The sequence below is a fragment of the Protopterus annectens genome, chromosome 17.part0 (genome assembly GCF_019279795.1).
Source record: "Protopterus annectens isolate FY-2018-M chromosome 17.part0, PAN1.0, whole genome shotgun sequence".
NCBI lineage: Eukaryota > Metazoa > Chordata > Ceratodontiformes > Protopteridae > Protopterus > Protopterus annectens.
In genome coordinates this window covers 179,413,003-179,440,804 of record NC_056751.1, presented here as the reverse complement: position 1 = coordinate 179,440,804, position 27,802 = coordinate 179,413,003, and the positions used below count along the sequence as shown (strand labels likewise).

Genomic DNA, 27,802 nt, shown 5'->3' with positions numbered 1-27,802 from the left:
CAAGACAGTGTTTGGTCATATTGTGCCATTAACTGTTGGAATCAATCTTGAATTTCCACTGACAGAGAAATTACATTAATAGTGGTTATCTGTAAGAGAAAATAATCCTTAAACCTATATTTTCCAAATGGGAGTTCACCAGGAAAGAAAAATAAAAGTTTATCTGCAAAATAACTTTTGAAATGTCTTCTCTCATCAGTGATGCTTATGATAAAATAGATGCATTAATCCATCCAATGTGCTTAATTATCAGACTGGGTATACACTTTTAGGCTGTTTTACATATTGTTACAGTGAGTGCTTTCATTGATAAGTAGTATCCCTAGGACATCAGTAAAACAAGAGATCATGCAGGAAGTTTCCGATGATTGTACAAAAAGCAGGATGTTCTTGTTCTTCTGTGCTTTACTAATCACTAGTGTTATTATTTGACTTTGAACCTTAATCTGATTTCAAAAAACATAAATTCTGCGTTTAATTAACTAAAGATCAGCCATGAGAAAAATGCATTTGCCCTTTGTGTGTATTAAGGATCAAAAACAGGGTGACTACTGAAGTAAGAAAAAAACAAGACAAAATTACACAATAAAGAGTTGTAAGCTTATATTCTTATTTCATAAGGTAGTAGCTTGCTTATTATAAACACTGCTAGTGAAGTCTCTGTCCTTGTACTGTTTAAAAGCATCAGCATGTGAAGTGGTAGCCAAAATACTGATTCTACCCTGCGTAATATTGCGAGTAACTGAAGGTTTAACTGTTTATTTCCTTTACAAAATGAGTCAATGAACTGGTCCTAAACACCAGACTATTTTCAGACACAACTCCTGCAAATGTCAATAACAGACATACAGCAGTATATACATTTCTAATCTTTCCTCTCTATATATTCCAATCATCCTTCTGAGTGACCGTTGTAATTACTAACTCACTTTTTATGACATTTTTGTTGCCTGGTCCTCACAACCATCAAGCATCTCCAATCTCCTTTTTACCGTAGAGAAACCATGATCATCATCCTGTAGGCATTTTTGAGAATTCATTCTGCCTTACATTCCACTCCTGCGAGTGTGACATGCAGCATTATGCACTCAAGTGCTTGCCTTTGCCTACAAAATACATGCTAACATTCACTCTGCAAGTCCAGCAGGTTTGCTGTAGTAGCACATCACCTTCAGGGCTTGACTTTTGGCATGTGAAGCTGTCCTCAGGCCTGCATCAGAACATGTTGCTGCAGAAGCGACCCCCAACATTCTCCTTCTGAGGAAGGAAAATTGTCTATCTGCTCGGTGTAGCAATCCTGGATAGGCCTACCAGCTTAGGCTCCCACACTGTTTGACCTCCTAAATCCTTGAGTTAGTCTTCCTCCTTGGTTATATGTGAGTGAACCAATTTTCTACATTTTTTTTAGTTTATTTTATATAGTTTTTCAATGTGACACATTGACCCGGCAATAGACAAAGCATGTCGCTGGATATATTTTTTAAACTAAAAACATCTTTGTTGAATCACCACTTATGACAGGCAAACATACATTTATATAAATGAAAACAAACCATATTGAAACATTTTCAGTTGCAAACATTATATATCACTTATAATTGATATAGTCATTGCAGGTCAAACATTACACAGCTCATTCATTTCCTGCCTTCCCTTAAACCTGATTTCTCATACAAAACATTTTGCATGTATTGTTCCCACAATTCCCATTTTTTTCTATGTAATTTGCTGCTACTCTTTTCTAAGGATACCACTTCCATTTTTTTTATCTTTGTTACTATAGTTACTACTTCTAGTACAGTTGTTTTAGACTTTGATTCCCATTTTCTAGTAATTGCTTTTTTGGCAGCCACCAGAATTAAACTCAACAAGATCTTACTATGTCTAGGCAATTCAGATTCTGTATCACAGCTCAAAAAATAATTTCCTTAGTTATACTAGTTTGATCACGTAGTATTTTTGACAGAGTAGTCTGCTGGGAATTTTTAAAATCTACAAAATCATTACACTCCCAAGTTATATGTTCCCAATTACCTCTTTCTTCCCCAGCACACCTTCAACATGTGCATTCTACCAGAGGAAAATTTATTTAGAGTAGGCTTAGGGTATAAAAATACCCAAGCAAACACTTTCAAACAAAGACCTAAATCTTCTAGACTTTGTTGCACATTTGAGAGTCATACATATATCCTCACAATATTTCTTTGTGAATTGCTTATCCATTCTCTCTCTTCCCAATCCTTTCTAACCTCCTCTGATTGACTGCAGTAGTTATCATGCAATATTTTATATGCCATACTAATTATCGTTTTTTAACAGCAGCTTCTGTTCTAGAGTCTACTGTAAACTCTACCAGTGTTGTTCTTTTGTTTTAGGATCCCCCTATTTTATCTCTTTGCCTATACCCTGATATCAGTCCTTGATAGGGAAGGCAATCTCTAGCCTGAGTCCAAATACACTTTTGGCCTTTTCCCATTCTTTTACCTTTCCCTCTCTAATTATTTTCTCCCAATATATTAGTTCCTTTGCCAGTTTTCTCCTGTAAATTCAAGTCCCCTCTTGCCTGTTTTCTAAATCTATAATTGCAGTCATCCCTATTAGCAGAGTGTCTTTTCTCCATTCTTGTGTTGGTTTAGTTCTTAGAACACTTTCAGTTATTTTATGAATATAATATTTTATATGGTTATTGTCATTTTTCTTAAGGATCTGTATCCAAAATGGGGTCTATATTAGCTAGTTGAAGTGTCAAAAGAGCAAATGCTCTTTCATCGACTGCTAATACGCAAAAACAGACAATGTCGACCAGCTGGAAAAGCCCCCCAGTTTATTTTGTTTGTGGATTTTTTTTTTTTGTTTGTTTTGTTTTTTTTGGAGCAACGATTTTTTTCCCCTGGGAAAAAAAGTCGCTGTTCTGTATGTTCGACTTTGTGTGTTTTCAAATACTAGCAGTCGATGAAAGAGCATTCGTTGTTTTGGCCCTTCGACTAGCTAATACAGACCCTCCAGAATGCCAGTTTCTCCTTGTTTCTTGAGCTTCCGCCCTATTTCATCATCATCCCTTTTCACTTTGAAATATAGCTTTCTGCTTGTGCTATGCATAGGAGCCTTAACTGTGTAGCTCTGAAATACCCTTTCAAATCAAGTAATCCCAAACCACCTTCTTTTACTGGAAGGTTCAGCTTATCCCATTTGACTCTTTCTCACTTCCTCTTCTAGATAAAATCCTTCAACTCGTTATTAATTGCTATCCACAACTTCTCCTGTTGTTGATAAAAAATGTGCCTGACCTATGTATAAAACTAAAGGCACTAAAACATTTTCACTGCCTGTATCTTGCTATCCAGAGCCATAAAACAGAGCTTCCAATTTCTCAGTTTTTGTATTATCTTTTATTTAATCTGTTCTGACATATCCTTAGATGCCAGAACAGAATGCTTTTTAATCTATACTCCTAAGTACTTCATTTTATCATGTTCCCATAAATATGGGTATTGCTGAACCACTATGTGTGTAGGTACATAGATTACAGCTATTGCCTTCGTTTTATTAATTTTGTTTCCTGAAAGGACTTGAAACTGTCTCAGAATGTTCCACACCACTGATAAATTTTGACTGTATGGCTCTTTGCAAAGCTAGATTATTGAAAGGGGTGACCCTGATTTGTTCTGTTCCATATCCACTGTTATTTTGAAATTTGATATTATGGTCAGAAAATATTGCTAGTGGGATATGAAGTGTTGCTCTCTTCTTATGGGACTTTGCCTCAGAACAGATGAGTTCAGGCTATAATTATGCCACTGAGTTGTATTTCTTGGTGTCTTGCTTTGGATTTCAACCTTAAGACAAAAATGCTTCTAAATACCACACCCCACAATATTTTGTGTATCAAAGTGTGCTTTTCATTTTCAATGAGGCAGTTTCATGATTGGCTTTAGGCATAGGCGAACTAGACAACCGCCTAGGGCACCGTACATTCTGGCCTCATAAAGGGCGCAAATTGACTGACTTAACTTAGGTTCTTTACTACTTCTTCACTTTTCAGTTTCACCGCCCACGCCCATATTGTAGTATCTGCGCCCTCCTCCACTTCCATAGTCTAAAGCACGGTTCTACAGCAAATAGCATGGCCCCCTACTGTGTTCTTCCATCCCCTCGCCGCATCTGTATGATGAGTGACAGTCTCAATGGCTATTCTTGTGATGCTTTCGTACCACTGACGCTACTGCTCCAGTCGACAGTATATAGCTCAGATCACGCCCGTCTCTCATTCCTTTCTTCATTAACGAGATAGAGGCGGGCACATCTATTGGCTTTCATTACTTCCTGAAACAATCTCTGGATGGACGTGCTTGAATCATCGTCGGCCTGGTTCTCCTGACCATGCGGGCTACACAAACAGCGATTTTGGGGGGTATGTTTTGTGCCTGCCTGCTTCATTGCTTTTGATTGCCTTAAGGTAAGTTGGATGGATTAGATCATATTATATATTTGCTCAGGCAGGCAGCACGCTTATGTTAGAGTCTGGGAAATCTTTGTAAGAGATAATTAATTAATCAGAAAAAGAGAAAATAACGTTCATGCTCCCAGGGTACATCAACATGCACTTGCACATAAAAGTAAGACAGTGTTCCACATACAGGGCAAATTGGAAATATCTTCTTAATACGATTCTTTGCATGCAGTGATGTTGGTGTCAGTTTGTAGCTGCGGTATTTTACTTGTTTTCTTTTCACTGATGTTGGCATCAGTTTGTAGCCGAGGTATTTTAGTTGTTTTATTTTCCGTGTTTACTATTGCAAGTACTGAACATGCTGCAGGTAACGTAACTCCCCAAATAAGTTTAAGATTTTAGATTTTTAGTGATTCCTTAAAGGATAGACTAATGGCTTTGTGCAATGCATTTAGTCAATAGAAAACCCAGGAATCAAAACAGACTAACCGGAAAACCAGATCCAATGGAACCAGTCACAAAAAAAGTGTCTCCTCCAAAATAGGTTTATTTAGCGCTTTTGTCAGTATATAACAAATGACATTCTGTGTTTTCGAGACACTTTTTTCTGATTGGTTCCATTGGATCTGGTTTTCCAGCTAGTTTATTTAGTTACTGTCATTTACCATGATTAAAATATACAAAAGCAAGACACTATATTGTTATTGGATGGGATAATCCCAGTCACTGAGCCATACATTTGAAAAAATAATGCTAGTGTTGCTGTTTTCAGCCACTGGTTCTGTGTGTGCATGTACACAGAAATGATGGCAGTCTTTTGTAAAGCTGGATGTAGTCTCCAGAGTAGGTGGTGCCAATTTTATGATCCTCATCTGAAATGAAATGGTGGTACTAAAAATGTCACACTATGTGGGTGTTCATGAAACAAGAAAGCTGAGAGTGAGGGATTTGAGGGGTGTGGGGCTGAAAGGGTACTCTACACAAATAAGGAAAGATGTAAAAGTGAACCTAACAGTTTGCAACTGCATGCATGCAGTTCAGTTTTTTTTTCAAAATGCTGCTGTACTGTGTCCATGAGGTATTGAAGAGAAGATCTGCAGGCAGTTTGTAATTGCTGTTATTTTTATTAGTTCTTTTGTTACCTGGCAAGACTCTCAAGGTAATCTATAGTGTGGATATTTCTCAACAACTGTCCCTCATGAATCTTGCCAGGTAAAGAGCTAATAAAAATAAAGGTTCAGGTACCAGGTTTCTGCAGTTGTTTTTCTTTTAAATGCTGTGTTCAGGTCGGGAAAAATCTCCTTTTTACCAAAAGATAAAGTTATGCTAGCCAGAAAATAAAGTAGCATGCTGCAGGCATGCATTTGAGTTTTAATGTGTTCAGAATGCTGTTGTGCACAGAATTGGATGAGTTATCACTGAAGAGAACATCTGCAGGCAGTCAGTAATTGCTTTTATTTTTATTAGTTGTTTTGTTACCTGGCAAGGCTCACAAGGTAATCTATAGTGTGGATGCTTCTCAACTGTACCTCGTGAATCTTGCTAGGTAACAAAAGAACTAATAAAACTAAAGGTTCAGGTACCAACTTTCTCCATATGTTTTAAATATTATGTTAGGGTCTCCTTTTTGCTAAAAGATAATTAAGCTGCATGCATACACTTGAGTTTTAATTTGTTCAAAATGCTGTTGTGTGCCACTGAGATATCACTCAAAGAATGCAGTCAGTCAGTATTGCCAAAGTTGAGTTTCTTAACGCTCCCTGAACTGCATTTTGAATTCAGACTTGTACTTCTAGTATCGTAGAGTTACAGTGCAGTTTTTTGTTATTTTTATGGTTTGAGTCTGTTTTCTCACACTGCACCGTTTTCGGTTTTTGTTGAGTTGCTAACACTCAGAAATTTTGTAACAAGCTGTTGAGATTCTGCTCTGCTTTGAGAATGACGTCACTGATTGTTTTTGATGTAGACTTGTTGTACACATGCTATATTTACTAAGTGTGTGATATTTGTACACCACAGTTCCTGGCTATTTAGTTGTAATTTTCCTTTTGAAATTTTCTAGGGAAGTTAATCAGTGCAGTTACCTGAAAAGGTATTTGGTAGTGGTGGTAAGTTTCATAGATCACATGCTGCTGAAGTTAAAAATACCTATTGATTAAAACATAAATGAAAAAATAATTGAATTTACTTGGCATTCTTGCCATAGCAGAGGAATAGCACTATGTATCTGTGGGTCTGAGTGATGTTGGAGACCTAAAGTACAGCATTAGCAGTGAACTTTGTAAACATGGGGTAGAAGATTTCATATTTCTACTGTGTGACTTTATAAAATATATCAAAACAGGTGAATTTGTTTTCTATTTGTAGCACTCTGAGTGAATGTTCATTGTATCTCACAGCACTGAGTATTTCATATGCACTGGTTTATATAAAAACTGATGACAACTTACCTTTATAGCAGTGTGTTTGTCATTAATAAGCTCATTTATGCCTGTGGGCTTGGCTCAAATGGGGGTGTTCCTTGACTATGGTGTGGGCGGGGCTTAAGGGGCACCACAGCAATACTTTGCCTAGGGCGCCATTTCAGCTAAGGCTGTCCCTGGGTACTTTATGTTCAGCTGTCACTTTCTGTTTGCTGATATTTTTCAGTACTTTTTGATACTTCTTATTTAGAAACAGTGGAAAAAGGTTTCTTTAAATACTAGTTTACATTCAGTAACAAAAGGCAGGATGCCAGAAACTGACACATTTGTGAATGAATTAAATAGTTTAGCACTCTTATTTTCCCTGGGATCAGACTTCCTTGTACGTATGCTGTTAAATCTTCATTACTTCTGGTTGGACTGTCCTGCACACTATGAAACTGATTATAGCCTGTATTAACTTTCCATTATGAAGAGAGTGTTTGACTCTTGGTGGTGTCATATTATGAGAGACTGGAGGTACTTTATTGTCTGTAATAGTGTGTTGTTTACCATAAACAGAATACAGAAACCTCCTGTTGTTAGAGAGGTAAACATGTTAAGACAATTACATTTCCCACTACCTTTCTTTTTTAATTATAATAATTTAAAGTTTGATATATGTCAGAGGTAGACAACATATATAATATACTCTCTAAGATGTCAGAAATACATTATATGGTGATCAGCTTTATTACATTTTTACACCTACATTTAATTTGTATTTTCCCACTGGTATATTACATTGTTCTGAGCAGGTCATTTTACCAGAGTGTAACTCCATTAATTAATACTAATAATCCATTGTTCTATATAACTCATTTTTTTATTTATTTCTAAGTTTACAAATTTACTGTATCCATTTTAACTTTGTAGCTACTGATAGTAAAACTGAAATGATGCTTTTACTTCCATGGTTAACAATTTTCAGTGTATCCATTTTAACTTTGCAATTACTGATAATAAAACTCTGTGATGTTTTTCTTTTGCAGCTTAGACTTCTGTATGAATGCAACCCTATGGCATACATTATGGAGCGAGCTGGAGGCATGGCAACCACAGGAACACAGGCGGTGCTAGACATTGAACCTACCAATATCCACCAGAGGGTGCCTGTAGTTCTGGGCTCTCCAGTTGATGTCCAGGAATACATAGACATTTTCAAAAAACACTTTGCAAAGTGAAGTATGTAGCAGATAACAGGGCTTAGCTTAAACAGGACCAAAGAACATTCTGCTGTTGGACCAAAGATTGTATTTTGGCAATTTGAATGGTACAAATCTGTCTTCAAAGGTCCTATTGGCATAAATGAGTAGAAGAGAGGAACCAGATAAAGGACCAGCTGTAATGACTTGCACATGGTTAAATTCTTTTAACTGTAATTTTACTCTTTTTAAGATATGGTCTTGAAGGGTCTAAAATAAACATATACTGTATTTTTGCTGTTCATTCTGTCTTATTTTATTCTACTTACAGGAATCTGTACTTGTGAGCCTTTTCTATTACAGGTGCCATTATGTAGAGCTTCTTATGCCAGCTAATATGTAATCCAGTCTGCCTTTTCCAGAGATTGTTTATTCATGGTTCTTGTCAGGCTGTGCTATAATGCTGTTTTCACTGCTAAGCATAAATGACTGTTCTTTGTGATTATTCATCCAACAAAAACTTTTTTGAGTACTTGCATCATTAGATAGTAGGAGAGCTTAGTAGCTTTTGTAATCACATATGTCCCAAGACTGCAGCTCTGTGGTCATCCGTATCCATTTAAGAGAAGGTCTTTTCTACTGCATATCAACCCTTTTTTGCAAAGAACTGGATCTAAAGTATATATATATATATATATATATATATATATATATATATATATATATATATATATATATACACACACATACACAGGCACACACACACACACACACACACACACACACACACACACACACACACACACACACACACACACACACACACACACATGCACTCTCTCTCACACACATATATATCAACGTGTGCATGTGCCTGTGTGTGTACGTGCATGCCTATTTATGTGTCTCTCTTTCTCTCTCTCTCTCTCTATATATATATATATATATATGTATATATATATATATTATGGATCTAATGAAGTTAATCTAAACATTGATGCAAAATGTTGAAAAATACACCAGAATGATACCGTAATGTGCAGTAGGCAAGTTAAAGTGCTGTCAAGGTCTTCACCCAGCTAGGTCTTGTGAAGGATTTCACTGTTCAGTTTAGGGGATCACCATTGCAGCAAATCACTCACACACACAAAAGTAAGTGTTGAATTCTGTTCAGATTCTGCTGCTTTTGATCAGCAATTTGATCACAGGAGTACTAAGAGCATTTGTGCAAGGTCCATTCTCAGAGACAAAACAAATTGTGCAACAGATCTCCTTTGATCCTTCTGGTCATTGGCATGACAGAAGCTGTCTCCATAGTTCTTCCCACCAGGAGTGAGTGAAGATCCTGCATTTGAGCTAGGGCTTAGAGGATCTGAGACCTTCAAGAATCTAAACCACACAAAAAGAAACAGACGGCCTGGAAGCTCCCAAAAGGAATCCTAGAAACGAACCAAAATACAATGCAGCAAGTCTGTCAGCCAGATAATAATCCAAATAGTCGAAGTCAAATAAAAGTCTCTGTAAAAAGCCACCGATTTATTTAAGCCTTAAAAATATAGCTTTTCGTCAGTCCCAAGACCAACTTCTTCAGAAATAGTTAAATGTATCTACACCAAGTTACAAAATGGCCACCTTGACCTTTAAACTCTTACATCCATGACATCACTTCCCTTAATTCACCTTTAAAGGGATACAACATCACTACATATAATGAACATTATCCTTCAAGAATCTAGACTTTCACATTCAGTTCTCAAAGGTATGTCTTTCTGACTTAGTTTGATGGATATTCTAGAAAACCTGTTGTGAAATCCATTATTTTGCCCAGATCTGTTGCAATACTTATTACTTATTGATGGATGCTTCCAATCAAGTGTGGATTGGAGTCCTACATAGTCCATGGCCAGAGATTAACTGTTTGCTTATATATACTTTGTTGACTGAGTTAGTCCCATTAGGACCATGGATTCTATTCAGAAGAGACCTAAGGTGGTATTCATACTGACTAGGAGGAACTTTGGTGAGGGCGCAGGGGAACTTTCCCTCCTCTTTGAATGGGAGGAAGTGAAGCAGTCTCTGAAGTTGCTAGGTGCCGCTGGAGGGCTGCTGCTGCAGTTCCAGGAATTCCAAGATGGACAAGAGTGCAGCACAGCTGGAAAGAAAAGGAGGAGAAAACTTACTGAAGGAAAGAGATAGAGATGAAGTAGCTCTTACAGAGTTAGAAAATGGAGGACTACAGACACAAGTGCTGAAATGATATACAAAATTGGAGGCCCATAGCACTATGGAATACTGTCTATAATATAATTATGAAAAAGGACGAGAAAGGTATTGGATGAGATAATAAGAGAAGGGATTTATGACATCAAAAGAAGAGAGGAGAAAAAATGTTAATTATGGTGAAAGAAGTAGTAGAGATGATACAGAAATAAAAGTAAATTTAAGACTGATAGAATGTGACATAGCTAAAACATTTGATAATTTGAGCCATGAAGCAGGCCTATATTAGATGAACAAAAGTTTATCTTAGCAAACGCTCACACGAGTGAATATTCAGGTGCTCGAAACAACAATTGTGAGGGGCTGTGCCCCCCAAACCCCCCCTAAATATATATTCCAACTCCGAGATCGCACTACAATGAGGAAAGGGCAAATATTCCCATCTTCACTGTACTGCAATCTCACAATTGCAGTTTCGAGTTCCACAATATTCGCTCATGTGAGCGTTCGCTAAGATGAACTTTTGTTCATCTAATATAGACCCCATGAAGCAATGTGCCAGATTTTAAAGGCATATTGCATAGCAGAAAAAAATATTAATGTAATAAAGAAATGTTATAAATGAATGGGGGGGGGGATAAGACAGGGATGACCAGTGAGTATGTGCTATATTAGATGAGCGACCATTCCGATGTTCGAATCATAGATGGTCTACATCATAAGATCGAACGTCGGAAAGGTCGAAGGTGAAAGTCAATGGCTTTTCACATGCAGAATGGGAAATTTTCCCTTTGTGCACTGAAGTGCATTCTCAGAGTTGGTATATTTAAGTAGAGGGTGCAGGGGGGCTTGCACCCTGCTCAGAGTGGTAAGGTAAGTTTTTTTTTTTTTTTTGATATAGTCGATGTTTTGAACTTCGCTCATGTGAGGTTCGAAGTTTTGAAACTTCGACTATATAATATAGACCCGCTCATTTGTATTAATAATGAATGCAGTAGTACAGACATGGAAACATAAAATGAGTGAGGCAAGATGTGAGATGGAAGGAAAATGGCTGGAACAAATGAAAAAACATTAAGTTAGTGAGAAAGTTTTTACTTATTTCAGAAAAAGAAGGCATATATGTTGAATACTAAGTATAAGGAAAAGAACATATTTTGGAGAAATATATGTTTTACTCTAAGTCCAGGGCTGGTTTTGCCACTGCTTTTTGCAGGGCATTTTGGCAGAGATGAAGAACATAGTACAGTTTTGTACCTACCATAAATGTAGATGTTCAAGATCCACATTGCTGCAGTCCAATTACTCCTCCCTCTCCCCAGTTTAGTTAGAGTGGTGTGGGTTGGGTGTACATTTACATTTGTATATATTATTGTACATATTTCCTTCTCAACTGGAAAAAGAGTTATTTGAGCTTTTATTTAGGACTCAAGGGTGAGTGCAGTGAACAGAGCGATCATTTATAATAAAAAAAAGAAGAAGGTGGTTTGAATTTTAAAATTCCAGTGGTGCATTTAGCAACTATGTATTTGCTTTAGGTAATAAGAAAGGTAAAAGAAAAACAAATGATAGGTAAGATGCTATATAAAAATAAAATATATGTGAAGAAAAAACAAGGAAACGAAAAAAGAAAAGAGGGGCAGGATGGAAGAAAATTAATATGACCAAAGATTAAATTATGGAAGTTAAAATTATGTGTGGTTGATGGGGAAAAGAAAAGAATGGTATACTATGATTTTAGATTGTTTGTGTATATCAATGGAAGGAATTAAAAGAAGATTAAAAAAAAAGACAGAAAGAAAAGGTCTGAACATTTTTATAAAGCAGAGAAATTTTTTATGGAGAATTTTATTAGACAAGTTAATAGAGAAAGGGAATATGAAATATAAGGTGATGGTGGAAAGAAAATATGTTGACTGTGGTGAAGAAGAAACAACAAAACATTTTTTGAATTATAACAAGAATAAAGAATTTTGCAAAAAGTTTAAAAATGGCTATGAATGGGAAGGGTTTAAATATATAACTGAATATGCTATTACATAGGAAGTATGATAAAGTAAAGAAATGTAATATTGATAAATGGGATAAAGCTCTGCTGTGACAATTTGTTATATAACATGAAAATGAAAGAGGATGACATATTAGCAGAAATAACAAAGTGATTGTGGAAACAGGGTGGGGGATAGGGGTAATGATAAAAGAAAAAAATAAAGAAATAGGACTGTTTAGATAAGTTATTTTGTGTTGATAACTTGTAAATAATTTTAAGTATGAATGCAAAAAAATGAGTATGTAAATAATTCGTTTAACTTTTTATATGATATGAAATTAATGTAAATGTCAATAAAGCAACCCTATTCTTTGGAGGAGAGGAAGTGAAGAATTCTCTGGAGCTGCTAAGTAGCACCAGAGGGCTTCTACTGCAGTTCTGGGAATTCCAAGGTGGAGGAAAGTGCAGCAGAGAGGAGCAGGAGAAAAGTTGCTGAAAGAAGGAGGAGATCAAATAACTATAACAAAGTTGAAAAATGGAGGACTGGAGACACAGCTGCTGATACATTTGATGAAACAGGCAGAGCCAAAGGAAGAAGAGGAAGCAGAATGAAGTGACGTGGTGGACAGAGTATCACAAGAGAAAGAAAATGTGAGATTGAATACACAAACAGCAGCTGCTGAAGGGAAAACAATGGAGGTATTTTTGGCTAATGGAGTAACCAGTTTTCAGGGTTTACCTCTGCAAAAGTTTTTTTTTTTTTTTTTTAAGAAGACATAATGCAGGTGCTGCAAGGCATGGAAAATGGAAGAAGGAAGTGAAAGGGAACAAACATTTAATGTTTCTCAACACAAGACATCCAGTGGTAAGAATAAAAAATAAACATGATGACAGTGTGAACAGGTGTGGCATTATGGATAGTACTATTTTGCAATTAGGGTTTAACAATAAAGATGTAGTATTAATTCATTTGAGAGCTGATTTTTTTTTGTGAAGTAACATATGAAAGCTTAAACATTTTGGAAGAATTTATGACAGACTGAAAAAAGAAACCCAGTGCCACCATGGAAATGCTATTTATTTCAGAGGTTGGGACTACAACTGAAAGAGAAAATAATTTGCAATGTAGGACTTCAGATATGCATGAGTTAAAACAGTTTTTTCTTTCAGTATATAGTAAATTAATTGAAGTTCAAATTGAAAGAAATGTATGGACTGGGGTTTGGATGTGTGGGTAACAGTGTATGTTTAGAATATGAAAATTCAACATATTTCAAATTCCATAATTGTGAATGGGAAAAGATGATTTGTTAGGTACTAGGACCAACCTAAAACACGTTATTTCTTTGGAGATGAAAATCATTTAGTACGAGACTGTAACAGAAAATGTATGGAAAGAGAACACAAATCAAAGAGCTCAAAGCCTTTTTGTAGAAAAAGTAAAGAATTTGGACACTTCTGATCCTATATTAGAAAAGGACAGAGTAGATGAAGAGGAAAACTCAGAAGAAGGAGAAACACTAGAATGTTTTATTCATTTATTAACATTTGATTACTGGGATCACATTTTCAGTGGAGGCCTGAGAAGAAAAGCTCCAATGTATTTCAAAACATTTTTAGAATAGTAATTTCATGGTCTTTAAAATAATACAAAAAAAAACAGCTGAAATAATTATACCGAATTATATATAATATGAACACATAGGTTAAGAATAAAAACAAGTTATATGACAATACGACCTACTTGATTTCCTAACCGTCACACACACAAAATTACCTCAGTTCTTCGGGATACCAAAACCCCACAAAAACCTCGACGACCCACCATACAGACCAGTGATTGCCAGTGGAGGAGCAATTACAGAACCTCTAGCAATATACAGGGATTTCACACTCAAACCACTGGCAGAAAGGAATCCCTCATATATTCAGGACTCTATGGACCTTCTCAACAGAATCAAGGACATTCGCCTCACAGAAGAAGCCATTTTAGTCACCATCGACGTGGAGGCCCTTTACACAGTGCTTCCACACGATTACTGCATCAGGGCGATGGTAGAGGCCTACAACAAAGACAATGCAACAGTTATTGGAGAAACGGACAAATCTGGAAAAATTCTCTCACTTATTCTCAACAATTACTTCCGCTTCAACGGTCAAACCTAACGACAAACCACAGGAATTGCAATGGGAGCTGCCATTGACCCAAGCCTAGTTAACACGGCTTTAAGAAAATGGGAAGAAGACCACGTATACAACTTGGAGTTCTACAAGGACATGTGGTGCTACTTATTTCATTGACATCTTTTTAGTTTGGAATGGGACCCCCCAGAAACTACAGGACTTCTTAGACCACATCAACATCAGCACAAGCTTCCTCAGGTTCACCACCAAAACCAGCCCAATACAAGTCGAATTCCTGGACCTGCTCCTTTCCAAGAACACTAGCAGCAACGACTTCAACCACAACTTGTACAGGAAACCTACAAGAGTAAACTTTTTACTCCACAGCAGCAGCATGCACCCGTACAAGCTCAAAAGAAAAGTGATAAAATCACAGGGACTCAGAATCTCCAGAATCACCAAAGACCTTAATGACTTTCTCCACAACATTAAAGACCTGGAAAATGATTTCCTGGCCAGAGGCTACATAGACAGGACTCTGCACCAGATTCTGGACCCCATCACGAACAACAGAAAGGAAAACCATTCATACTTCAACAGAGCCTAGGGACTAAAAACAGGTATAAAAACAAATATAGGCTCAACTTTATTTTACATTTCTCCACGGACTATAAGGACATACAAAAGATCATCCGTGAAAACTGGACCATCATCACTTCAAACAGATTTTTTTGGACACATCTTCCTGGAAGCACCGGGGTTCAAGATGAAAAGAAGACCCAACCTAAAAGACCACCTCAAGAGACCCCACCAAGACAACTCGACAGATGCAGCACCTATCCATGTAGCAACTTATCCCCCTGCTTCTACTGTAAATACATGGCAGGTACGGACCGCTTCTACTGCCCCAACAACAAAAAAACAATAACCACAAGAGCATTCGGAGGGTGCAACGCAGAAGATGTTATCTACAGAGCAAACTGCTGCAAATGTCAAGCCTTCTATGTGGGCAAGACCATCAGTGCCCTCAAAACCAGGATTGCCAAACACCTATACGACATCAGGCACAAGATATCAACAAATAAACTAGCAACACATGCAACAGAAAAAAAACAGGACACAAAAGATTTAAGTTCCTGATACACGAACAGCTGGAGAAGATCACTTTCAATGAGGAATTCAATTCAAGATTAGAGAAAAAAGAACGTATTTGGCAGATACAACTTGAAGCAAGGCACCCTCCGGGTCTCAACTACATGGAGACCATCACCCCAGTCCTGAACCTCAGGGCACTTAACCATGCTAACTACAACTAATCGGCTCCTCCTAAGATATGCTATCTATTTTGCTCACTGTTTTCCCACAGGTATAAGGCATAATGTATTCATTTTTTGAACAATAAGTGTTAATAAGCAGAACTAAAATTGCAGTAAGTTAATGTATCAGCCCTCACAAAAGTTACAATTGTTAGCTCAACTTTTAATTATTTTTAATTTAAAAGGTAAAATTTCAATGTCAAACTACATTTAACTTTTTACTACCTAATGTACACTTTCCCTGATGAAGGAGCAGCAGACAGGCTACCTTCCTATCTGCCCCGAAAGCGCCGGACATCTCAGAATCTTTCTCAGAACCAAGCTTGCTTCCAATGTTTTACAGATGGTAATGGCAAGTCTAAATTTAGAATTATAGTCAGTAACCCCAGAATATTGCCCAAGATCTCTGTTTTACAGTTTAATTTTAATTTTAAATTTAAATTTAATTTGAATTTTTATTAATTTTTATTTTTTGGTTAAATTTAAGTTTTAGTACAGTTTTTTCAAACATAGGTGTAATCATGACAAAGCAAAAGGCACCAACGCATTGCTAGTGGTTAGGAATGGCACATATGAACAAGAAGCTGGATAATAACAAAAAGGAACTAAATAAGAGGAATGAGATGCTTCCAACCAGGTCCGTCTTCACCTCTCTCAACCACGCCTCCTCCACAGTAGCATAAAAGCAGCACAGCAACAGCTCTCAGGTCATTCTGACCAGTGCTTGGGGAGCACACAAATAGTCCTTTTTAGGACTCACACATAGCAAAAGAACCGAAGATCTGTTCAAGAAGAAGGACAACGGAGATCGACATCACCGCGGAACACCGAAGGACACAACAGCAGCTCTTCACAGAGCTCATTGTGACCATACACAAAACAGCTCTTCTCAGAGCTCACGTGGATCTGCACCTTACACAAAACAGCTCTTCTCAGAGCTCACAGTACACCAAACAGCTCTTCTCAGAGCTCACAGAGATCTGTATAAGCTCTGGTAAGGGGAACCGGAGACACATTGAAGAATAAAACAAAAAAGTTCTTATTAGAGCTACCACCAGCACCCGAAAGGGCATTCAAAACACAAAACGGCCCTTCTCAGAGCTCACAGAAATCTGTATCAGCTTCGGTAGGACCAGCTGGAGGCACAGACACAGCTTCGGTGAACCAAACAAAACAGTTCTTTTTAGAACTACCGCATCTGCCCAAAAGTGCATTCAAAACACAAAACAGCTGTTCTCAGAGCTCATAGAGATCTGTAACAGCTCTATACAGAGCTCCAGCTTCCCACAGGGCTAAAACAGCTCTTTTTAGAGCTAGCTCCACCACCGACTACACGTGGAAATCTATTCACCATTTAGGATCAAGAATGAAAGGCATTGTAAAATAGGTTATTCCTTCCCTCCGGGCAGGCATCACTCAGGATCGAAAACCCAAGAGGTCCACACCTATTTTTGTGGTTTTATTACAATTTAATAGTTAGAAAATGTTTAGCCAGTTTATAGAGAAATTAAAGGTATGTTAGTATAATTCAAGCAGGAATTGCAATACAAAAAGATAGGAAGGTAGGCATATGGTATATTTAGAGGAAAAAGCCGGGGAGAAAATTTGAGAAAAGTAAGGAAGTGAATAAAAAAGGGAGAGTAAGCAGATGTAAGTTATGAATAGGTATTTGTCCACATTTAGGGATATAGTTTAACCTGGTGTTGAACAAGAACAGATCCAGCTTCTGGCTAGGTTATTAATACTAAAGATGTTGAAAGAGAAGGGGGTATGGGGAAGGTAATACTGAAGAAAGGTTAAACAATGAATAAGTAGTTAGAGAAGAAATAACTGTCCACAGTGAGGTTATTAATATATAGGATGAGATCAGATTTGCAATTTTAAAAAGTAAAGAAGAGGGATAAATGCAGAAGAACAAGAACAGAACGGTGAAAAATCAATTTGTGGGAGACGGAGAAGGAAAAGAACAGTAATATCTGAAAGTAAAACATTTAAAAAAATTAAAAAGCTGATTTAGGAATTTTAGCATTCAATGTGAATAGAACTTGAAATGATATAAGAGATTTGGTGGTGGAGAAATAGTGTAAAAATATAAAAACATATTTTTCTGCTTGCAAGATATCAGATGCAACAAAGAAGAAGAAAAAAGAAAAAATGCAGGCAGTATAGGGGGCAGTAAATAGTTTGGTCAGTAGAAATGAGACATGGTCTGGAATAGGAATTCTTATAATGATGAAATAATTTTAGATGTAAAAATAGTAGTACTAGGAGGGGTATTAATATAACACTCTCTATTATCACTAGGGAGCAGTGCTTAATACTATCTCTAAGGCTAAGAACACTGCATCAATGGACTCAGACAATATCTCAGGATGACTTCTAAATAGCAAGCAAAATGACCTAACAGGCCCTCTGGACTTGATATTTAACTATAGCCTCCAAACAGGCCTCATGACTCATGAATGAACAACAGAAACAGTCATCCCCCTGTAAAAAGGTGGGTCATCTATAGACTCTGGAGCTTACAGACCCATAAGTCTCACTAGTCTCATATGCAAAGCCATGGAAATGATCAGTAATGACATACGAAACTTCCAAACACTGGACACAACCGAATGTGGTTTCATCCAGGTTAGGTCATGCTACTGAACCTGGTGGACTATGAGAAAGTCACCAAAGCAATGGATGAGGGTAAAATGGTTCACACTGCCTACATTGACCTGGCCAAGACATTTGACACAATACCGCACTCAGGGATTGTTGACAAAATCAAGGTAAGTATAAACTCTTATGTCACTTGGTGGATAGCCAGCTGGCTCACAGAAAAAACTGAGTTGCTCAGGGATCAGTCCTGGGACCACTCCTTTTTGTTATTTAGTTCTCTGACATCAAGGCTAATGTCAAGGGCCTCCAGATGACTAAATTTGCAGATAATTGCAAATTAGGAGTGATTATAGAATCCTCCACTAATGCTAATGTTCTCCAGGGAGGGCTGATGCAAACAAATATTTTGTGTTAGAACCATGGACTAAAACTAAATGCCAAGAAATGCGGAATGCCATCCTTTGGGAAGTCATCCATCCCTGGTAACAAACATATCGATAATACACCCCTAAGATATGACCCAATAGTCAGGGTCTTGGGGACAGACAAAGACAGTAATTTAGCCTTTGACTTTCATATGTCTATAATATTGAAGAAATCATTCTATGTTGTGCAACTTATAAATAAAGGTTTGGCATTGAGGTCCAAGGAGGTCATTGTTCCACTGTAGTCAGTATTTGTCAGACCTATGAGTACAATGACCCCTTTGGTATGTACCTAACCAGGCAGGTCCCCTTCAAAGGATAGAAATTTCAGAACATAAAATCACTGATCTGTGAAGACTAGATTATTAAAATATTTGAAATATTGAACCTTGTGAATGGAGGTCGCAGTACAGTCCAGAATGGGAACTTTATCATTTTCTTCACTGTAGTGTGATCTTGGAGTTGGTATATTTAAGTAGCAGGGGGTGTGGGGGGCACAACCCTACAAAAATGTGAAATAAGTTTTCACATATTAGATTTTTTTCCATAGGTTCGATATTTCAAAACTTCGATCCTCTGGTCTTCGATGATCAGAGGTTCAATGTTCTGACCCAACCAGGCACATCCAACAATTGGAATGCCCACAATGATTCGTCACTAAAACAATACAGAATGTAAGTAGCATGTCCTATGCAGACTGCGTCAAAACCCTAACCCTGTATTCTGTCTCTTACAGGCTGTTGAGGGCAGATCTATGCCTTGCATAAAAGGCATTGGCAGATCCTAATCTAATGGACTGCCCACATATCCACAAAACAAACAGCACCGTAACTACCAGTTTTAAAAACTTAAACCTTGCCTGTGATATAAATAGGACCTGCCGGAAAGACATGCATGTATCCAAGAGACTACTCCTTCTCCGGAAAAGGCTCCCCACCCATTTGAAGCAGAGTTCCTCCCTAAACTAATTCAAGTGTCATTTAGACAGTTGGATGTGGAACAGAAAATCAACCCTGGTTTGGCACGTATGTCTCTAAAGGGACACAGACAGCTTGTAAATGATTCATCTCTCAGCCCCCTGCTTGTATATGTTTCATCCCCATGTCCCTACTAACACTTATCAAAGGTACCAGAACTTGACATAGATTTGAGATACATGGTTAGGCTTAAAAAGGCCCTTGTTGTTGTTAGCCTATTACACACTGATGAACCTATATGTGATATGGGAAAGAGACAAAAATGTATAAGTTTAATATTGATTTATGCACATACTAATATGAAGAAGAGAAAACAGTTATTTGAATCAATAAATGAATGTTAGGAAATATGCCAACAGTGATGAGAGGAGATTTTAACTGTAACCTGAGGAAAGCATAAAGGAAAATAACACAAGATATTAAGATGTTAAGTGAATTACTAAAATGTGGAGATTTAAAAATAGAAAAGAGAGTGGACATACAAAAGGGGACTTTTTTAACACTGAAATTGCTTATATATATTACTCCAAAGACATGAAAAAGATAACAGGGTAAGTACAGATAGCAGTTTTCAGATCATATAGCAGTATGGACTAGAACAGGGAAGACAGTGACATAACAATGGAGGGAAAAGGGTTAAAGAAATTAACTGTAAAATTTAAAAAGGAGGAAGAAATAAGAGAGAAAAATTATTTTGGAAAGATTATATGATAAAGAGACCAGTTTATAAAAATTGGTCACAGTGGTGGGAAGTTTATAAGCAGAAGTATAGAAATATATCTGGAAGTGGAAAGAATAATAATAATAAAAAATGAAACAAGATGAAATATAAATAAATTTTACAGAATTATGAGAAACAGAAAAGGAAGTGACAAACTAAGGTAAATATAAAAAACAGATGTATGAAAATAATAGAGAAAAAATAAAAATGATGTTACAAAGGTAAAGATTATTTTCTGAAAGGAAAAAAAGAGGAAGTTTTCTTTTTTGGGAAAGAAGTAAAATACAAACAATAAGATATTATGGAGTTGATAGAAAATTTTGTAAAGAACATATATGAAACAGGGAAAATGGATGGGCAGGAAGTGAAAAAAAATCTGAAAAAGTAATGATTTTCTGAAATGATAATACAATAAAAGAAATAGAGCATGTGATAAAAAGAGGATAAGAATGAATCAGTGCCAGGATTACATTTTATTAAGTTATGGCTATTATAAGGAAATTATTTTTTTTCCAATATTAAATGGATGAAGTGATATATAATGAAAGAAGATGTGGTGGAATGATAATATTTATACAGAAAATAAAACAAAAACTATATATATATATATATCACTAAGGAATATCAAATGTAATATAATTATGAAAATGTTATAAAAACGAATAGCAAAAGTATTGGATGAGTTAGTAGAAGGGATTTATGACATCAAAGGAAGAGAGGTGAATGAAATGTTAATTATAATGATAGAAGTATTAGAGATGATGCTGAAAAAAATTAAAGTAAGACTGATAGCATAGCTAATGCATTTGATAAAGTAAGACATGAAGCAAAATTTAGAGGCATATGGCATAGAACAATTAATGTAATAAAGAAATGGTATTAAAATTCATGGGTACAAAATATGATAAATTGATGTATGGGGAAAAATAAGCATTAACAGAGGAGTAAATAAGGGATGCTGATGAATATGTGCTTATTTGTATTAGTAGTAAACTCAATAGTACAGACATGCATGTATGTAATGAGTGAGGCAAGATCTGAGAGTGAAGGAAATATCATATTACCAATATGTATGACATATGCAGATGATTTAATTCTAATAAAACCAGGGGATGGATAAGTTTTTGCCTTTGGCATGTATCTGTCCAGACACAAGCAACTATTGGAACACCCATAGAGATACCTTACTAAAAGGATACAAGGCCTAAACAACATGTACTACATGGATCGACTTAAAGCTGTGTCACTATACTTGGTATCCTACAGAATGCTAAGAAGTGGCATGTGTCTGGCATACAAGTCATTTTCCAAGCTATTACTGATGGATTTACTGCACATCAGTAAGTCAAATGACATCTTAAATACTTGGTCTAGGGATTTAAGCCTCTTCTGCAACATCAACAAAATGGTTTGGAGTAACAGGTATATTTCTCAAAGGATAATGCTGCTGTGCAACAGACTCCCCCATACACATGACAATGGTCAAGGATGATTTTTATTTTAAGCACACCATATATGTATAGATGGGAAACTGAAAATTTACCCCAGGGACTGCCCCCATACTACTAATGGACACAGGCAGCTCCTAAATGCTTTATCACATGCATGGGTCCCCTCAAATTATATGTTATGATCCCAGTCATGCTTATTAGGAGTAATGTATAATTATCAACCATGGGATGACTAAGGCCAATCTATACCAAATGAGATATGTCATTTTGAGCACAAAAATGGCCTGCAAGGGCAGCTAGCCTAGAAGTTGCATATGAACCTATGAACTGTAAGATTGTAATAAGGGTCAAAAAGCTGTTAAAAAGCTGGTCTACAGATAAAAATATAAATGGAATATATTTCACAAGAAATGGAGTAAAGATTTGGGAGTGGCATTTGATGAGTATAAAGATGAATAGAGAGAGTGTGAGAGAGAGAGATACTGTAACAAATAAAAATTGTTAGCTTGATGGAAGCATTTTACATATTTCAGAAAAAGACATACATGCTGAATACTTATCTACTAGGAAAATAACATATTTAGGTGGAATATATATGTTTTCCACTCAAATGGAAAAGAGTCATTTGAGATATTATTTAGCTTCATTTGGGGCTCAAGGCTATATCCAGTGAGAAGAGGGATAATTTATCTTAAAAAAGAAAGTGGCGGTTTGAATAAAAAAAAAAACTGTGGTACATTTAGCATCTATGTATTTATTTTGGGTAATAAGAAAGGTAAAAAAAAGAAATGATTGGTAAGATGCTATATGAAAAACAGAAAAAAATATGTGGGAAGAAAAAACAAAGAAAAGAAAAAAGGGACAGGATAAAAAAAAAAGAATGTGATAAAAATTACATTATGGAAGTTAAAAGTAAGCAATTTGATTTGAAAAAAATAAATGATATGATATGACTTTAGAAATGTTTTTTGTGTGTACTCGTGGGAGTAATTAAAAGAAGTTGAATAAAAGGTAATAAAAGAAGAAAATGATTTATTTTTTTATGAAGCAGGGGATTTTTGTGGAGGTTTTATTAGACAGGTTACCAGTGAAAGAGAATATGAAATATAAGGAAAGGGAGGAAGGAAAATGTATTCACTGTAGTGAAGAAGAAACACCAATTGTCTTTTGGATTGCAAAAAGAATAAATAATTTCATAAAAAGTCTATAAAATGGAAGGGTTTAAATGTATACCATGGATTTTGTATTATGTGGGAGGCCAAGAAATATGATATTGATAACTGGGATAAAGTATTTTTTGTAACAATATGGGTGCTGCAGAAAAAAGATGTGAGAATTTATTATATAACAAGTAAATGGAAGAGGATGTATTAGCTGAAATAAGAAAATGGTTGTGGAAGAAAACATGAGGGGATAGGGGTAAATATAAAATAAAAATGAATGACAGAAATATAACTGTTAGTTAAGTTCTTTGGGTTGATAACTTGTAAATGATGTGTAAATAATTGATTTAAAGTTATTTATATGGTATAAAATGTTAATAAAGCACTCCTACTCTTTTTGAGCAATAGGTGGTGCCAGCGTGTTGCCATTCATGTTTGGATAAGTCCAAAATGGAGGAAGGAGTAAACATTGTTGCTAGAGAACTTTTGGAGAGAGTAAGACAGAGCTGAAACTGTAGTTATGGAGTTGAAAAATGGAGGTGTGGATGCTGAGGTTTTGGAGAATTTAATGAAGGAAGGAGAACCATATGAAGCAGAGGAGGCATGCTGGTATGCTGTGATGGATGAAGTTATACAGGAACAGTTAGATAATGAAGCTGATAAGCAGAGAAGCAAATTTCAGAGGCTGAAAGCAAAGAGACATGTTTGACTGATGGCGTCATCAGTTTTAAGACTATGTCTCTGCAACTGGATACTCCAGATAACAGATATGAAGCAAAGAAAAAATATGTAAGCTTTGTAAGTCAAGGAACAAGAAGCAGTGCACAAAGTAAAGAGAAGTGTTTGACAGCAGCAGAAAGCCAGACTATTCAGAAAAAAGACCAGTGGTAAGAATAAGGCGTAAAACCAAAGCTACTATTGACAGATATGACATTATGGACAATGTTATTTTGCCATTAGGATTTAATTTAACAGACATAAGAGCTTTGATACATTTGCAGTCAGAAGGCTTCTATGAAGTAACTTGAATCTTTTTCAGGTGTGTAAACATTTATGGGTGAAATAGAAAAAAATAGCACATCACCTTCAAAATACTTTACTTTTTAGAACTTTGGTTTGCAGTTAAAAAGAAAACTGGCAGTGAAATTCAGAACTTCAGAAAATGAGTAATTTGAACTTATTTTTTTTTATTCTGACAGAATATGATAAAGTGCATGACATAAGGAAAATGTATGATAAAGATAATCTATGGACGGAGGATGGGAAGTGTGAGTTACACTGGATATGCATGATGATGATGCAGCATATTTCACATAATATAATAGCGAATAGGAGAGGAACAACTGTTTTGGGGTCCAATTGAAAGCTTGCTTCTGTTAGTAGGATGTACAAAAAGATGTGAGCAATGTGGGAAGCAAGGCCACACTACTAGAAACTATAAGGCTTTTTGCAGGAAACATAATGAGTTTGGACATTTTTTTTGGTGTGAATATTCAATAACAGAAAATAAATTGTACCTGAAAAGAAATTGAAAGTGAGAAGGGCAGTATGAAGAAAACAATATTCAGGAAGAAAGTGAAATGGCTGATGTAAGTGAGGAAGGAAGTGACAAGATATGACTCACTGTGAAGGAAAAACAGCAAGGGGAAGGAATAATGAAAAAAAGATTCAGATACAAAGAAAAATAAATATGAGTTGGGAAGTGAAGAAGAGGAAGATGGTGACTCAGAAATGGAAAGAACAAGAGTGGCAAGATGTTAATTCTAGGGATCGAGATGGATAAAGAAAAAATAAGAACAGGAGAAAAAAAAATAAAGGGGATGATTTAGGTATTTGAGGAGTTAATATAACAAATGACATGAGAGTTGTAAGGGTTGTTGTAGGTGAAAAATGCAGCTGTATTATGTTTACTGCAGACAAGATGCCCTACACAACAAAAACGAACAAAAATAAAATAATTGAAGCTGTATGGAGGAAAGATTTACATGGTCTATAGAATATGAACCAAGTTCTGCACTGGGAGTGTTAGAAAGAGAAGATTAAGTAACATATTGGATTTAACAACTTTAATACCAGGAAGGGTAATAATATGTGACTTGATAAAAAGATAGAAATTGTGTGGGGGTAATAGTAACAAATGCAAACATGGAAAGACAAAAATGTTTGAAGAGCTAAAAAATATGTGATGGTAAACATCAATGGTAATAACTGGAGACTAGTCATGAGGCAATATTGGATATTTTAGTGGATTATGTGATTGGGAGAAGAAGGGTAAAAGTATTAAAGAACTTGTCATTCGTCCTATGTTATGATTCAAGATGAACAGGTCAGGTAGTTCATTTTTATGCTTTATTTTATAGAAACACATCAGGATGGGTAGCAGTAACATAAAATATAAATAACTGATTAACTGATAGACCATTACATATATGCATGCTTACATCTCAACAGCTCTCTACAAAATAGCAGTCTGGCTTGCGCATGCTCAGTATTTATACACATGTGCAAGCCCATGGAAAGTTTCTTACAGGTATACATACAGTACATACTGATCTACATCCTCCCTCTTTAGTGAATAGCCCTCAATAAAATGACATCTGAGAAAGACATGCAATTATACAGACACTGAGAAATAAACACAATGTTCATGTCCAAGTCACAGTGTATCTAGAACATGGTCTGGAAATGTGACCCGATCTAGTGATATAGCAACTAGGACTGGGTTTAGCAACAGGGATAGTCATTGGTGAACAATTAGTTTCAGGAGTTTCGGGAATCTTCTGAGGAATAGGGATATTTGCTGGACTGTCCTCTGGAACTGAAACCCTGATAACTCACTCTGAGATCTAGAGTCTTTTTCACAAGCAAGATGCCAAAATACAAGTTTGGACACTGGTACTAAATGTTTCCGATTCTGCCTAAATTCTACTCCTTTGATTCCACAATGTACGATCTTGGCTGTGGACATACACTTTTCATAACTCCAATCTGATCAAAACCTGTGGATGTCTGCATCCTCATTATCTCCCCTTCTCATAATATATTGAGCAGTTTGCTGGACTTATCATAATAGGACTTATGGGACAAACACCTTTTCATAAGTTGAGCCTTCACTGCTTTGTTGTTCTTAGCACAGGGAACCAACAGATTGCTACTGTGTGGTTCTAGTTTGTCTCTACTAAAGCCTTTGTGCAGGTGAACCAAGATGCTTGTCATGAGGAATATTTCTAAGATTCAGGAGAGTCAGAAAAACATCGCTCTTATCTTGTTTAGACTTCTCTGATAACTGTTTGGCACTTTGAACTGCATGTTCTGCCAAACCATTTGAATGTGAGTACTCAGGGCTACTCGTAACATGGATAAAGTTCCACTCTTCAGTAAATCTTTTCAACTGCTGGCTTGTAAACTGTGTACCATTATCAGAAATAACTGTGTGAACTACCATGGACTGCAAAATGATGTTTCAGCTTAGTAATGACAGCACTGGATGCTAGATTAAGAAGTAGGTCCTTCTCAAACCAAATGGAATAAGAGTCTACTAACACCAAGTAATGTTGACCATTCCATTTGAAAATGTCTGTAGCTACTGTCGACCAAGGTAGTTCAGGAATCTGGTTTAGCTGAAGTGGTTCTTTTTGTTGATGTGGCTTAGTACTATTACATTCAGAACAAAATTAATGTACTCTCAATATTCTTTGACACAGAATGCCAAAATATTAGTCCTCTCGCCCTTCTTTTGGTAGAATCAGTTACTGAGTGGACACAGTGCAAAATGGTAATGTACTCTTGTAAGGATTTTGGAACAATCACTTTTGGACCTTTCTTGATGATAACATTGTTGAACAAAATCTCATCTCTGCAAGGAAAATAAGGCTGCAGGTCTACTGGTAAACAAGATTGCTTGATGGCCATCCTCGACTGATAAAGTGGTTGAGCTTCTGAAGAACTGGATATGAGGCTGTGTGACTTCTAAGTTCATCAAGACATGTGAAAGAAAATGTTCCGACTTCCATGACTTCAAAATCAAGTTGCTCATTTCCATGCTGTTCAGTGGTATTTCTGGGCAATGTGGATAAAATATCAGCAAGATAAAGAAGTTTGCCTTTTGTGTAGACAAGATTGAAATTAGACTTTTGCAATTTCAACAGGATGAATTTTCTATTTCCCATCCACTCATCAAGATTTCTCGTGAAGAGGGCCAGTGAGGTGCTCTGTTTGACATGTATGGGAAGTCTATTCCATAGCATGGGCAGTCTGTGGGCTATGAACCTGTCCCTCCAGTATGTTCTGTTGATTGTGGTAATGAGGTTGAGGTCTCTGGAGTGTGTGGTGCAGAGGGATTGGGATTTCTTTAGATGTAGCATTTCTAACAGAGCTGAGCATGGCTTTGTAGGTCAAGCAGAGATCACCTCTAAGTAGGCGATATGAGACAGAGAATTATGGAACCACTTCACAAAAAACAGGATATTTTGACCACAAACAAAAAGCCAGTGAAGTCAAAACCAAATTACTTTTATTATAAAAACAATGCAAAAATCTCTAGCGCCTCACCTATTACAGCCTTTAACAGAGTATAACTCCTTATAGTTGGAGTTTTTTGAGTCTGTCCATATAGAACAACTGTTTAAGGCCTAGGATCATCTTTGTGAGGTACTTTTGCGGCCTGTCCAGTTGTTGCAGGTGTCTAGTTAGGTACATGCCAGATGGGGCATTGGACTTGATGATTGGCCTAATGAGAGAAGAGTAGAGGGAGA

The 27,802-nt window shown here is 36.4% G+C and overlaps 1 protein-coding gene across 1 annotated transcript in view; it reads left to right on the top strand.

The window, feature by feature from the left end:
- LOC122791680 (fructose-1,6-bisphosphatase 1-like) overlaps nt 1–8,361 on the top strand; it is a 221,932-nt gene extending 213,571 nt beyond the window's left edge. The window contains exon 7 of the mRNA XM_044059528.1: nt 7,905–8,361. Coding sequence (XP_043915463.1) covers nt 7,905–8,096 — 192 coding nt within the window. The 3' untranslated portion in view covers nt 8,097–8,361. The remainder of the gene's footprint in view (nt 1–7,904) is intronic.
- The last annotated feature ends 19,441 nt before the right edge of the window (nt 8,362–27,802 follow it).